Source organism: Ranitomeya imitator, chromosome 1 (assembly GCF_032444005.1).
Source record: "Ranitomeya imitator isolate aRanImi1 chromosome 1, aRanImi1.pri, whole genome shotgun sequence".
Classification (NCBI taxonomy): Eukaryota; Metazoa; Chordata; class Amphibia; order Anura; family Dendrobatidae; genus Ranitomeya; species Ranitomeya imitator.
In genome coordinates this window covers 640,194,373-640,208,312 of record NC_091282.1, presented here as the reverse complement: position 1 = coordinate 640,208,312, position 13,940 = coordinate 640,194,373, and the positions used below count along the sequence as shown (strand labels likewise).

At 46.0% G+C, this 13,940-nt stretch overlaps 1 protein-coding gene across 1 annotated transcript in view; it reads left to right on the top strand.

Annotated features, from left to right (window-relative positions):
* The window catches only part of METTL25B (methyltransferase like 25B), a 48,552-nt gene that overhangs the window by 18,422 nt on the left and 16,190 nt on the right, over nucleotides 1-13,940 (top strand). The window contains exons 7-8 of the mRNA XM_069727563.1: nucleotides 1,347-2,005; nucleotides 2,084-2,268. Of these exons, the coding sequence (XP_069583664.1) occupies nucleotides 1,347-2,005; nucleotides 2,084-2,268 (844 nt within the window). The remainder of the gene's footprint in view (nucleotides 1-1,346; nucleotides 2,006-2,083; nucleotides 2,269-13,940) is intronic.

Sequence of the window (13,940 nt, the reverse complement as noted above, 5' to 3'; positions counted from 1 at the left end):
TGTGTTTCAGAGGTTGAGAGTTGTGAGAGACCTAGAGAATTAGTTAGTGATAGAAGCTGGGATGCAGGTGTGGAAGTGGGGCTGTTAATGGGGATGTTGAAGTATCCCAGGATAAGGGTTGGTAGTTCTGAAGACATGAAGTGCGGCAGACAGGCAGAGAAATGGTCAAGGAATTGGGTATATGACCGCTACTCTGAGGGAGAGGGGACGGAAGAGCCTGATAGTGTGGACCTCAAAAGAAGGGAATGAGAGTAATGGAGCTGGAGGAATAACCTGGAACGTGCATTTTGGGGACAGGAGTATGCAGACTCCACCACCAGGTCTGAAAAGTAGAAAACAGCAAGGCACTCAACAAAAATGACTTGTGGATGGTGCTCAAGTAAGGTATCCAACTCGTAATCTAAGCAAAAGTAAACTTGGCACTCAAATTGTTGAAAGATGAGGAATTGCATTTATTTTGCATCCAGACAAAAAAACAGAAGAAATAACTGAACGTTTTCGGTCTCACATTGGACCTTCATCAGAGTATCTTGCTGGTTCAGAAGGATAGGACATTGTGCTTCAAATAAGCTGGAAAGATGATAAGAGGAAAATGCCTGAATGCTATTTGAGGAGGCAAGATTGAATGTGGCTAAATTAAATGTAGCGCTTCCATAAACAGCGACTGCCGTCACTGTGGTAGAGTACTGTATGCTGCGTGGGGAATCAGAATTCAGTTCAGCAAGTCCTTTATGGGTAATCACTATCGTTGTGACCAAGTGCTGGTTGCTGTACATGTAGATGAGATTATGTGCAGCGCATCCATGTGGGGTGACTATGGTCGCTGCTTCAAAGTGCTGCGTTTGTGGTGGTGCTGGACAGGAGGACGCTTGTCTGAACTGAATTCTGATTCCCCACTCTGCATCCAGTACTCTACCACAGCGGCAGCAGTCGCCATTTATTGACGCGCTACATTCAATTTAGCTACATTCAATTTTGCCTCCTTAAATAGCATTCAGGCATTTTCCTCTAATCATCCTTCCAGCTTATTTGAAGCACACTGTCCTATCCTTCTGAACCAGCAAGGTACCCTGATGAAGGTCCAATGTGAGACCAAAAATGTACAGTTATTTCTTCTGTTTTTTGTCTGGATGCAAAAATAAATGCAATTTCCTCATCTTTCATCAATTTGAGTGCCAAGTTTATTTTTGCTTCCACCACCAGGTCTGTTTGTGGAAAAAGCCCCATACCTCATAATAGTATGACCCCTGCTGGCTTTTATATCACCATCCCTGCCGATGAATATTGCTTGCAACTTTATTGCCACATTCTTTTCATTTGTACTTTGTTTTTCTCTCTACTTTAAGATTGCTGCTTACGATATTACCAGCATCAAGTCAACCAGACCTCCGCTTCACGTCTCAGCCTGTGTAGACCCTCAAGCTTCCTGGGAAGAGTTTATGCAGCAGTTAATGGATCACCAAGAGACGGGATCCAACACGAGTCTGACATTTCCTTGTACACAAGACCCAGTTGTATCTTCCTGTCCAAGTATAAGCTCTTTAGACCAGCGCCATTTTACTCAGAAGGACAACTTTATATTAACCGGACTCCATGCCTGCGGAGACCTCAGCGTCGCCATGTTGCGCCACTTCACCAGGTGCCCCCACATCGTTGGCATCACCTCTGTTGCTTGTTGCTATATGAAATTAACAACCAGTGAAGTGCCGTGGCCTCCCGGGGTGCTGGCTCCATGTCAGTGCCCTGACTCGACCCTAAAACAGTATGGCTACCCCATAAGTTCCTGGGTCTCTGAACTCCCCGGCCACAAACTTTCTTACAAGTCAAGAGAGGTGGCTTGCCATGCCATCGAAGACTACATAGAGCGCCTCAAAGAGGAGAGCGACATGTTACGGATTCATTGTTACAGGGCAGTGCTGGAGATGGTGATCCGAGGTATAGATCCCACCATGAAACGTGCTGGGGTCCAGACCATCAAGAATGCTCACAAGCTGCTTTTCATAGAGTACGTAGAGAGGCATTCTCCGGTGCCGCTCACTAACGCATGTGGAGATGATGGACTATGTGTTCATTTCTTTTGCAGGTATGCTAAGCAGGGACTGCGGCGTGTTGGCTTGGATCCTTGTACCCCCCTCAGTCACACATTAGTAGAAGCAATGTTGTCCCAGCACCAGAAAGTGGTGTCGTTCTTCAGCCTGGCCCTGCTGCTGGCCCCACTAGTGGAAACCCTGATTCTGCTGGACCGGATGATCTTCCTACAAGAGCAGGGTGAGTGGCAGCTGCTTTCTCATATCGCAGTAAAACCTCATATCAGCATTTTTGGCCTTGTCACGGCCTTACGTTGCTGCTGCTTAAGGACCCAGAATACTCCAATGGTCAATATATTTTTAAGGTATTTTTGTAAAAGGGCAGGGAATTAGTATTATGTAAAGTCTCGCTAGGATCTGCCATCACTTTATGATCAGTGAGGACACAACCACTATAGAAAATGAATAACGGAGCACTGATGACGTCCTGCAATCCCTTCGCTGATGTTTCCTTGCACAGCGACACTTATGCCACCCATATGTGTCCGGGTATCATGGGAGGTCAGTAATCGGGCCATAGACTTCTGTACTACAGTATTGCAGTATTTTAGGACAAAAGGGGCACTTGAACATGCAATCTCTTGATCGCTTCTACAATAGAAACATTCAGGTGATTGGTGGTTCAAGCACACCTATTGTCCCAAAATGTAAATAGCAAAATAATAATATAATAATTAAACAAAAAAATAAATATCGGTACACATATACATTTTGAAATGGCAAAATAAAAATAGATATATGTACACAGCAAACTACAAAGCATAAATATTTATGAATAGCAAAAGAAAAATATATGTAATTATCAAAATAAAAAATTCAAACACACTGACATTTACATATTATAGGATTTCTACACATTAGCTATGATTGAGAAATCGGTTTATTATTATTAGACTGCATAAACCGCTCAGCATAAGCAAAACAAATAGACAGCCTTGTCCACCATGGAGTGAAAAGCAGAAAATAAATAGTCCATATAGTAGTGCGAGTACGTTTGCTCAGAAAAGTGTCCATTAGCGAACACACTGGAGATCTACACATCTCGAGACGCAGAATCTGAATGAGATACCTGGTGTCCATTTTATTTTCCATACCATGCCCCTGAGTTGGGTATATGTGACCAGTCATTCCCACCCATCTCAATGACTGCTTGTAAACCCAGCCCTGATACGCCCTGTTAACTCTGTTTGTACTACATGTGCTGGAGCCTGGTTTCCTGGGCTTACAGCACCGACGCTACCAACCTCGATGATACATATCTTCCCTCAAGGACCTGGCCTGCAGCCATCTTACAATGTATGTATATACGTAGATGTATATTTATGTACAAAATATATATACAGTTATATGAAAAAGTTTGGGCACCCCTATTAATCTTAAGCTTAGTGTTTTATAAAAATTGTTTTTTTGCAACAGCTATTTCAGTTTCATATATCTAATAACTGTTGGACACAGTAATATTTCTGCCTTGAAATGAGGTTCATTGTACTAACAGAAAATGTGCAATCTGCATTCAAACAAAATTTGACAAGTGCATAAGTATGGGCACCCCACCAGAAAAGTGACATTAATATTTAGTAGATCCTCCTTTTGCAAAAATAACAGCCTCTAGTCGCTTCCTGTAGCTTTTAATGAGTTCCTGGATCCTGGATGAAGGTATTTTTGACCATTCCTCTTTACAAAACAATTCCAGTTCAGTTAAGTTTGATGGTCGGCGAGCATGGACAGCCCTCTTCAAACGATCCCACAGATGTTCAATGATATTCAGGTCTGGGGACTGGGAAGGCCATTCCAGAACAGTGTAATTGTTCCTCTGCATGAATGCCTGAGTAGATTTGGAGCGGTGTTTTGGATCATTGTCTTGCTGAAAGATCCATCCCCTGCGTAACTTCAACTTTGTCACTGATTCATGAACATTATTGTCAAGAATCTGCTGATACTGAGAGGAATCCATTTGTGACGCCCAAGAGACCGGGGTACCCAGCACCGGACCAATGGGGTCTGTCTCTTGAGGGGGGTGTCACGGGTGGCTTGACCCGGTGCTGTGGCCTCAGGCAATGCACAGTGTAAAGGGTATCGTGAGGGAACAGGCACTTACTTGATCAGCAGCAGGTTCTCCCAGCGGTGATGATCCCAATCCTGGATAGATGGCTATTGTCCAAATGAAAGACTGAGGCACTGAAACGTTTAACCAGTTTGCTTTAACAAAAAAGGATTTACAACCAGTCCTGTCACCGGAGTCTGTATGGGAACTCTGAGTTACTTTGACCCTGCCGGGGTCTTCGCCTCTTATTGTACGCAATATCTGTGTGGCCCTGCTGCTGTATGTGAACTGGCTGCCGGCCCAATCTCCCCTCCGGGTCCTGGTTCGACGGGCAACCCGAGTCCTTTTATCGGCTTACCCCCTCCAGGAGTACCGCTGAACTCTGTGTCTGTTGCTGCGTCCGGCCCTAGTGAAGCTGATATCACCTCACGTTTTTCCGGTTGCTGTATTATATGTAATGAATACAGCCACGGATCCGGTATCCGTCTTTGCGCCTGTTCTGGGTAGTGATTAATGCTACCCGGTTCTCACAATGTCCTTTTTCTCTGTCCCTTTTCTCCTCAGGCCGGTGATTTGGGCCTGGAAACAGTCATAGGGCTCTTAGAGATTCAGCTGTATGACCTCTCACTATCAGCTCCTTAGCCCAACTGCCAGTTCTTCTCTCAGACCAGAATGGATCAAGGGGAGTCTCTGGAGCTCCCCCTTCTGGCCGGAGGTGGTAGTGCAGTCTTGCTATTTTAGTATTTGTACTTACTGTCAGTAACTATTTTTGTGGCAAATACCCCTAGGGGTGCCACATTCCCCCTTAGTTAAGAACAGTACTCCGGGACTGTGGGACAATAACATTTTGAAATAACAATTAATATGTACAGAGTCTTAAAAATGAAAAGTTACAAAAACCACTCAAGGAAACAAAAATAGAGTTCTGTAAAAAGTCACTTCAAATAGCGTCCATTAATACAGTTCTATCCTTGAAGGTATTAGGAACGGCACTGTACTTAGTGTCCAGGAATTTAGTTCCATTTTTCCAACGGAGTTATCAATATAAAGTCTAAAGAAAGTTCAAAAAGAGCAAAAAGCAAAGTTCAAAAAGCAGTCTTTCCGGAGCTTTGATTTAGTGCCTCCGGGCTGATAAAAAGTTCAAGAATATGCACTAAGTTCATACAGACAAGTCTCTGTAGGCACTGGGCTTAAACGTTGCAGACTGATAGCAATGACTATACTACATTTTCTGTTTAACTATATACGGCATAACATATATACAATTCACATTATGAGCTTTATAGTTGGTAATCTGCATACCTGGCCGGTAATTGACCCTGGGTACTACGCTGTGATCTACGTAATAGCGGTGTCTCTTCATGTGGTGTACTACTGTCTACTGCGGATGTAGTATCTGCCCGCTCTGCTAAAGATAATTCCATGACTATGGAGTTGGCAAGTCCACCGTGAATGAGATTACTCTGATCAGGAATCTGTTCTTCCTGGCCTGGAACCTCCTGTAGTACGGGGTCAGCCTCTTCCTGTCTTGGGACTTCTGGTATTGGGTTCGGTGTTGGGTAAAAGGCCACCATGGGAACCACTACTGCACCATGGTATGTTAGTAGGGTTTTGGGAAAGTCTCCTATACAGGTGTGATACATTTCCTCTTCTTTTTCCTTTACTGGTTGAACCTGTATGGGTTGAATACCTTCTGGTTCTGGCTGGACAACTTCTGGCTCTTTCAATGCTTCCGGACACAATTTAAGATTGTCTCTTGACACTAGTACAGATGTTAAGCCTCCGTTTTTGCTAATGAGACACATTTTAGGATTATCCATTCTTGTTGGTAAAACTGTGTAGGGTACGGCTTCCCACTGATTGTCTAGTTTATTGGTTCGACGATTTCTCTTGAGCACTTGGTCACCCGGTCTTAATGGGGTCGCTAGAGCATTCTGGTTGAAAGTTCGCTCTTGTCTTTCTCTAGTTTGCTGAAGGCTTCTTTCCACACTCTCTTGCACTTGGCGATACTGCTTTTGCCGTATGATATCCCAATTGGAGTCTTGAACTTCTGCGTCTGGTTTCAGAATTCCCATTTCTAGATCGATTGGTAATTGGCCGGGTCTTGCACGCATAAGGTAAGCTGGGGTGCAGTTGGTGGAGCTCACCGGGACATGATTATACAGATCCACCAAGTCAGGCAATTTCTCTGGCCATTGATTCCTTTCTGCCTCAGGTAAAGTCTTTAGTAGTTCTATTACAATATGGTTCATCTTCTCGCATAAGCCGTTTGTTTGTGGATGATAGGCCGTCGTCCGGATCTTTTTGCAACCATACATATTACAGAATTCTCTGAAGATCTCTGATTCAAAGGCTGTACCTTGGTCGGTGAGAACCTGTTCCGGATATCCATGGGGTCTACAAAAGTACGTTTGGAACGCTTTGGCTGCTGTTTTTGCTGTCAGATCTTTTACGGGTACTACTACCAAGAAGCGTGAATAATGGTCCACGATGGTCAAGGCATAGACATAGCCAGACCGGCTTGGTGTCAACTTCACGTGGTCCATGGCTACAAGTTCAAGTGGTTGTTTGGTGATTATGGGCTGCAGTGGTGCTCTTTGGTTCTTTTGATCGTTTCTTCTGAGGTTGCACGGGCCACAATTTCTGCACCACTGTTCGATTGATTTTCTCATCCCGACCCAATAAAATCTTTCTCTTAGAAGTACTTCTAATTTTTTCCAACCGAAGTGACCAGCACCATTATGGTAAGCTTCGAGGACCATCTTGACATCTTGTTTAGGCACGATAATCTGCCAAACCAATTCATGTGTTTTCGGATTGGTGTACCTTCTACAGAGCTTCCCTTGATACAGGAACATTTTGCCTCTCTCTTTCCAGAGTTGATGCGTCTCTTCTGGGGCATCCTCATCGGGATATGCACTTTGCTCAGTTAACAGTTCCTTCACCAACTTCACAGCCGGATTGCTGTCTTGGGTGTCAGCCCATCTATGGTGTGCTAACGGATTTAAATTCACCTCTTGTTGTTTCTGATAGGTACTTGACTGATGATGTTTTGCCTTGGGATGATGGAAGGCTGGTAGTTCAATTTCTTCAAGCTCCCCCATTTCTTCTTCTACATCTCTCAAGTGTGGCATCCGGGATAGGGCATCGGCATTTCCATTCTTGCGACCTGCTCGATACTTGATCTTGAAGTTGTAATTAGATAACCGGGCTATCCATCGCTGTTCTAACGCACCTAATTTGGCTGTGTCCAGGTGGGTCAACGGATTGTTGTCAGTATAGACAATAAATTCTGCAGCGGCCAGATAGTGTTTGAAACGTTCAGTCACAGCCCAAACTACTGCCAGTAGTTCCAATTTGAAGGAGCTGTAATTTTCTGAATTTCTTTCAGTAGGCCGGAGCTTTCTACTTGCAAAGGCGATGACTTTCTCCCGACCTTCTTGCTTTTGTGACAGCACCGCTCCTAGTCCCACAATACTGGCATCGGTGTAGAGGATGAAAGGTTGATGGTAATCTGGGTATGCCAGAACCTCTTCTCCGGTTAGTGCCTTCTTTAGTTGTTCAAAGGAGTCTTCCCTTTCGTCGTTCCACTGAAAAGGAGGGTTTCGGTTTGAAGGTTTCTTCGTCTGCCCTACTAAGGTGTCCTGCAAGGGTGCTGCCAACTTGGTAAATCCTTTTATAAATCTGCGATAGTAACCCACCAATCCCAGGAATTGTCTCACTTCTTTTGCGCTGGTAGGTCTTGGCCAATCCCTTATGGCGCTTATTTTCTCGGGATCTGGTGCTACTCCCTCCGAACTCACGATGTGTCCCAGGTACTGTACCTTTGGCTTGAGAAGGTGACATTTGGATGGCTTGACTTTCATGCCATACCTGGATAAGGCTTCGAACACTTCTGCCAGGTCTATTAAGTGTTGTTCGTAAGTCTTTGAGTAGACGATCACATCATCTAGGTACAGGAGGACGGTCTCGAAGTTCTTGTGTCCGAGGCAGCATTCCATCAGCCGCTGGAAGGTACCGGATGCGTTGCAGAGTCCGAACGGCATGCGATTAAATTCACATAGACCCATTGGTGTGGTGAATGCCGTCTTTTCCTTATCTCGCTCAGCCACAGGGACTTGCCAATACCCGCTTGTTAAGTCTAAGGTGGAAAAATAATTAGCAGATTTCAAAGCAGTTAAGGACTCTTCTATCCTAGGCAAGGGGTAGGCGTCTTTATGGGTGATGTTATTAATCTTCCGGTAGTCTACGCACATTCTCATGGTTCCGTCCTTTTTTTTGACAATCACTAGAGGGGCCGCCCAGGGGCTACAGCTGTCTCTTATTACCCCGGCCTGTTTCATCTCCCTCAGCATATCTTTTGCACATTGATAGTGAGCGGGCGGTATGGGTCTATATCTTTCTTTTATTGGGGGATGGTCACTGGTGGGGATTGTGTGTTCTACCCCTTCTATCCGTCCGAAGTCCAATGGGTGTTTACTGAAGACTTGTTCATATTCCGTCACTAGCCTATACACCCCTTGTTTTTGATGGGTAGGTGTTGAATTTATGCCCACGTGTAGCTGTTGGCACCAATCCTCCATTTCTCCATCTGAGCCATTGCCTTCCACCTGACAGGTTGGTTCTAAGGGCTCAATGGTTGTGATGGCATTGTTGTCAACAGTATATAGCTTTGCCATTGTAGCATACCTTGGCAAAGTGACCTCTTCCTCTCCACAGTTCAAAAGTCGTACCGGCACTCGTCCCCGGTGTACCTCGACTATCCCTCGTGCTGTGAGTACAGTGGGCCTGCTGTCGGTGTACACTGGTTCTATTAAGGCTTGATAATCTCGTCCCTTAGTACCAATGGCTGCTCTACACCATACCAGCATTTCTGTTTTTGGTGGGATTACAATAGATGTTGGATCACTTACCCTCACACTGCCGATTTCTCCACCTGCAATTTCTACCTGTTGCCTTAACATCAATACTTTTATTTCCCTCCGGAGAACTCTCTGCTGGCAGGATTGGGCAGTTTCAGCAATTTGCTGTAAGACAGAAATGACTTCGGAAAAGCAGTTCTCTAACACATTCATTCCTATCAATACAGTTGGTTCACAGTTCCGCCGGTCAACATCAACAACAATTATACCCTGTTTCTTCAATTCTACTTTACCAATCTTTATGGTCATCTCCCTGAATCCTAGTTTCGGTACCAACTTACCATTACTGGCCCATATATCTAGTTCAACATCAGAGGGCCCTTTATCAATATCTGCATCAGCCCAGTACCTCTTATAAAGGATATACGGTATAGATGAAATCTGGGAACCTGTGTCCAGCAAAGCGTTGAGGGGCATTCCGTCCAGCACGATAGGGATAATGGGTCGTCCTCCGATGTACCTGTCGTGCCAGGGTGTTGGGCCTTGAAAGTTCATTCCTGCGAAGCGGCCCGCATTCCCAGGGGATTCCCGTTTAAATCACAATCTCGTGCAAAGTGGCCTGGCTGCTGGCAACGGCGGCAAATGGGCTGTCCATCCGGTTGGTAGCGGTCGCGGGGTCGTCCTCTCCATGTCGGGTATCTCCGGGGTCTCATCCATGGAACACCTTCTCTACGGTTTGACAACTCCATCTTGGGTCCTCTCATCTCCTGCATGGTTTTAGCCATTGAAGCAACAACATCAGTTAAAGAGTCAAGCTTTTGTTGAAGAGCCTCATTAGTACTGGGCCCCAGGGGCTTAGCAATGGCCCCGGACATAGCTGATGTCACTGGTACTCCATGTTGTTGAGGAGCCTCTGCCATGGGTTGCGCAGGATCCTGATCCCGAGGTGCCTCTGCCAGCTGGAGACATATAACGCTCTCCTTTAATTGGACAAATGTCAATTCAGGGTTCTTAAAAACAAGCATGCTCACATGCCCCCGGTGAGAAGGGGTGTAGAGTCCCTCAATAAATTGATCTCTTAGCAGTTTATCCGCTCCGGTGTTAAAAATGGGTTCAGCCAGTGTAAGTGATTTAAGGGCTTCCTGCAGGTTTAAGGCAAAGTCTCTCACGCCCTCATTAACTTTTTGTTTGCAATTAAAGAATCGTACTTTAGCTTTGCTGCTGGCAGTGGTTTCAAATGTAGCTTTTAATCCAGCAAATATGCGTTCAACAGTGCCTTTTAGATCAGCTGCCCATGCTGTGACTTCTCGCTTAGCATGGCCACTTAACTGCATCATCAGGAGACTAACACGCTGAACTTCACCCACAGGGAACATGTCAAAATGGGCCAGCATCTTTTCTCTGAAATCGTCAAGGGTATTAGGCTCACCTTCATACATTGGAAGCCATGGGCCACCCGGGGTATATGGCATCAGCACCGGCATGATGGGCGCCACTCCTTGCACCGCTGCGCTACCGGACTCTCTATCGACACTCTGTCTTTCAGCTGCATTAGCGTCGCCGGGTGCTGCGGCGTCTCCGTGCTGCGACATACTGTGCCCCCTTAGTTAATCCGGACCCTTCCGGTCCTCCGCTTCCGTCGGGATAGTGTAGATTCGTTCCGCTGTGCAGCAGGATCGATTTTCCCCTTGCTCTGATGTCAGAGCGCTCAGCTTGGTGCCGCCCACAATGACACGCCCCCTGCTGCTCCCACCCACCGCGCTCTGTAATGGCGGATTCTGAAGTTTTTCAGTTAGACTGGGGCTCAGGTGATGGCGTAGCTCAATTAACAGTCTCGTGCCTAACGGTTATGAAGTGATTACCTCAGGGGATGGCGGCCATCTTTACTCCGTTATAACCAATGGGGAAAAGTCACTTTCAATAGTTTTCAATGGAGAATGGATTTTTCTTTAATAAAGTCAATTTTCAAGATTTTTCATCCAAGTTTTCACAGTTTTGGGCTCCAATCACGGCACACAATACCCGGTATACGGGCTGGCTAGATCCTGTTCGTGACGCCAATTGTGACGCCCAAGAGACCGGGGTACCCAGCACCGGACCAATGGGGTCTGTCTCTTGAGGGGGGTGTCACGGGTGGCTTGACTCGGTGCTGTGGCCTCAGGCAATGCACAGTGTAAAGGGTATCGTGAGGGAACAGGCACTTACTTGATCAGCAGCAGGTTCTCCCAGCGGTGATGATCCCAATCCTGGATAGATGGCTATTGTCCAAATGAAAGACTGAGGCACTGAAACGTTTAACCAGTTTGCTTTAACAAAAAAGGATTTACAACCAGTCCTGTCACCGGAGTCTGTATGGGAACTCTGAGTTACTTTGACCCTGCCGGGGTCTTCGCCTCTTATTGTACGCAATATCTGTGTGGCCCTGCTGCTGTATGTGAACTGGCTGCCGGCCCAATCTCCCCTCCGGGTCCTGGTTCGACGGGCAACCCGAGTCCTTTTATCGGCTTACCCCCTCCAGGAGTACCGCTGAACTCTGTGTCTGTTGCTGCGTCCGGCCCTAGTGAAGCTGATATCACCTCACGTTTTTCCGGTTGCTGTATTATATGTAATGAATACAGCCACGGATCCGGTATCCGTCTTTGCGCCTGTTCTGGGTAGTGATTAATGCTACCCGGTTCTCACAATGTCCTTTTTCTCTGTCCCTTTTCTCCTCAGGCCGGTGATTTGGGCCTGGAAACAGTCATAGGGCTGTTAGAGATTCAGCTGTATGACCTCTCACTATCAGCTCCTTAGCCCAACTGCCAGTTCTTCTCTCAGACCAGAATGGATCAAGGGGAGTCTCTGGAGCTCCCCCTTCTGGCCGGAGGTGGTAGTGCAGTCTTGCTATTTTAGTATTTGTACTTACTGTCAGTAACTATTTTTGTGGCAAATACCCCTAGGGGTGCCACACATGCGTCCCTCAACTTTAACAAGATTCCCGGTTCCGGCATTGGCCACACAGCCCCAAAGCATCAAACTTAACTGAACTGGAATTGTTTTGTAAAGAGGAATGGTCAAAAATACCTTCATCCAGGATCCAGGAACTCATTAAAAGCTACAGGAAGCGACTAGAGGCTGTTATTTTTGCAAAAGGAGGATCTACTAAATATTAATGTCACTTTTCTGGTGGGGTGCCCATACTTATGCACCTGTCAAATTTTGTTTGAATGCAGATTGCACATTTTCTGTTAGTACAATAAACCTCATTTCAAGGCAGAAACATTACTGTGTCCAACAGTTATTAGATATATGAAACTGAAATAGCTGTTGCAAAAAAAACAATTTTTATAAAACATTAAGCTTAAAATTAATAGGGGTGCCCAAACTTTTTCATATAACTGTATATAGATTTATGTGAAAAAGTAAGATATACATTGTAGGGATTATTATTTATTATTATAGCGCCATTTGTTCCATGGCGCTTTACATGTGAGGAGGGGTATACATAATAAAAACAAGTACAATAATCTTGAACAGTACAAGTCACAACTGGTACAGGAGGAGAGAGGACCCTGCCCGCGAGGGCTCACAATCTACAAGGGATGGGTGAGGATACAGTAGGTGAGGATAGAGCTGGTCGTGCAGTGGTTTGGTCGATCGGTGGTTACTGCAGGTTGTAGGCTTGTCGGAAGAGGTGGGTCTTCAGGTTCTTTTTGAAGGGTTCGATGGTAGGTGAGTCTGATATGTTGTGGTAGAGAGTTCCAGAGTAGGGGGGATGCGCGAGAGAAATCTTGTATGCAATTGTGGGAAGAGGGGAGTAGAGAAGGAGATCTTGTGAGGATCGGAGGTTGCGTGCAGGAAAGTACTGGGAGACAAGGTCACAGATGTATGGAGGAGACAGGTTGTGGATGGCTTTGTATGTCATGGTCAGGCTTTTGTACTGGAGTCTCTGGGTAATGGGGAGCCAGTGAAAGGATTGACAGAGGGGAAAGGCCAGGGAATAGCGGGGGACAGGTGGGTTTGTCAGGCAGCTGAGTTTAGAATTGATTGGAGGGGTGCGAGAGTGTTAGAGGGGAGGCCACAGAGGAGGAGGTTACAGTAGTCGAGGCGGGAGATGATGAGGGCATGGACTAGGGTTTATGCAGACTCTTGGTTTAGGAATGTACGGATCCATGAAATATTTTTGAGTTGAAGGCAGCAAGAAGTGAAAAGGGCTTGGATATGTGGTATGAAGGAGAGATCAGTGTCAAGGGTTACCCCGAGACAGCGAGCTTGAGGGACTGAGGAGAGTGGGCACCCGTTTACTGTAATGGATAGGTTCGTTGGGGGGTTCGCGTGAGATGGGGGAAAGACGACAAATTCTGTTTTGTCCATGTTAAGTTTTAGAAAACTAGCGGAGAAGAAGGATGAAATAGCGGATAGACATTGAGGGATTCTGGTTAGTAGGGTGGTGATATCTGGCCCAGAGATGTAGATCTGCGTGTCGTCAGCATAGAGAAGATGCTGAAAACTGTGAGATTCTATGAGCTGTCCCAGGCCAAAAGTGTAAATGGAGAAGAGCAGGGGCATTAGAACTGAACCTTGCGGGACTCTGACAGATAGGGGGCGAGGTGAGGAGGTGGTGTGTGAGTGGGAGACGCTGAATGTCCAGTCAGTTAGGTATGACGAGATCCAGGATAGGGCCAAGTCTGTGATGCCAAGGGATGAGAGGGTCTGTAGTAATAGGGAATGGTCCACTGTGTCAAAGGCAGAGGACAGGTCCAAGAGGAGGAGGATAGAGTAGTGTTGCTTGCTCTTGGCAGTTAATAGGTCATTGGTGACCTTAGTTAGGGCAGTTTCAGTTGAGTGGTGTGACCGAAAGCCTGATTGTAAGCGGTTGAAGAGGGAGCATGAAGAGAGATGGGAAGACAGTTCAAGATGGACGTGTTGTTCCAGTAGTTTTGAGGCATAGAGGAGAAGTGATATAGG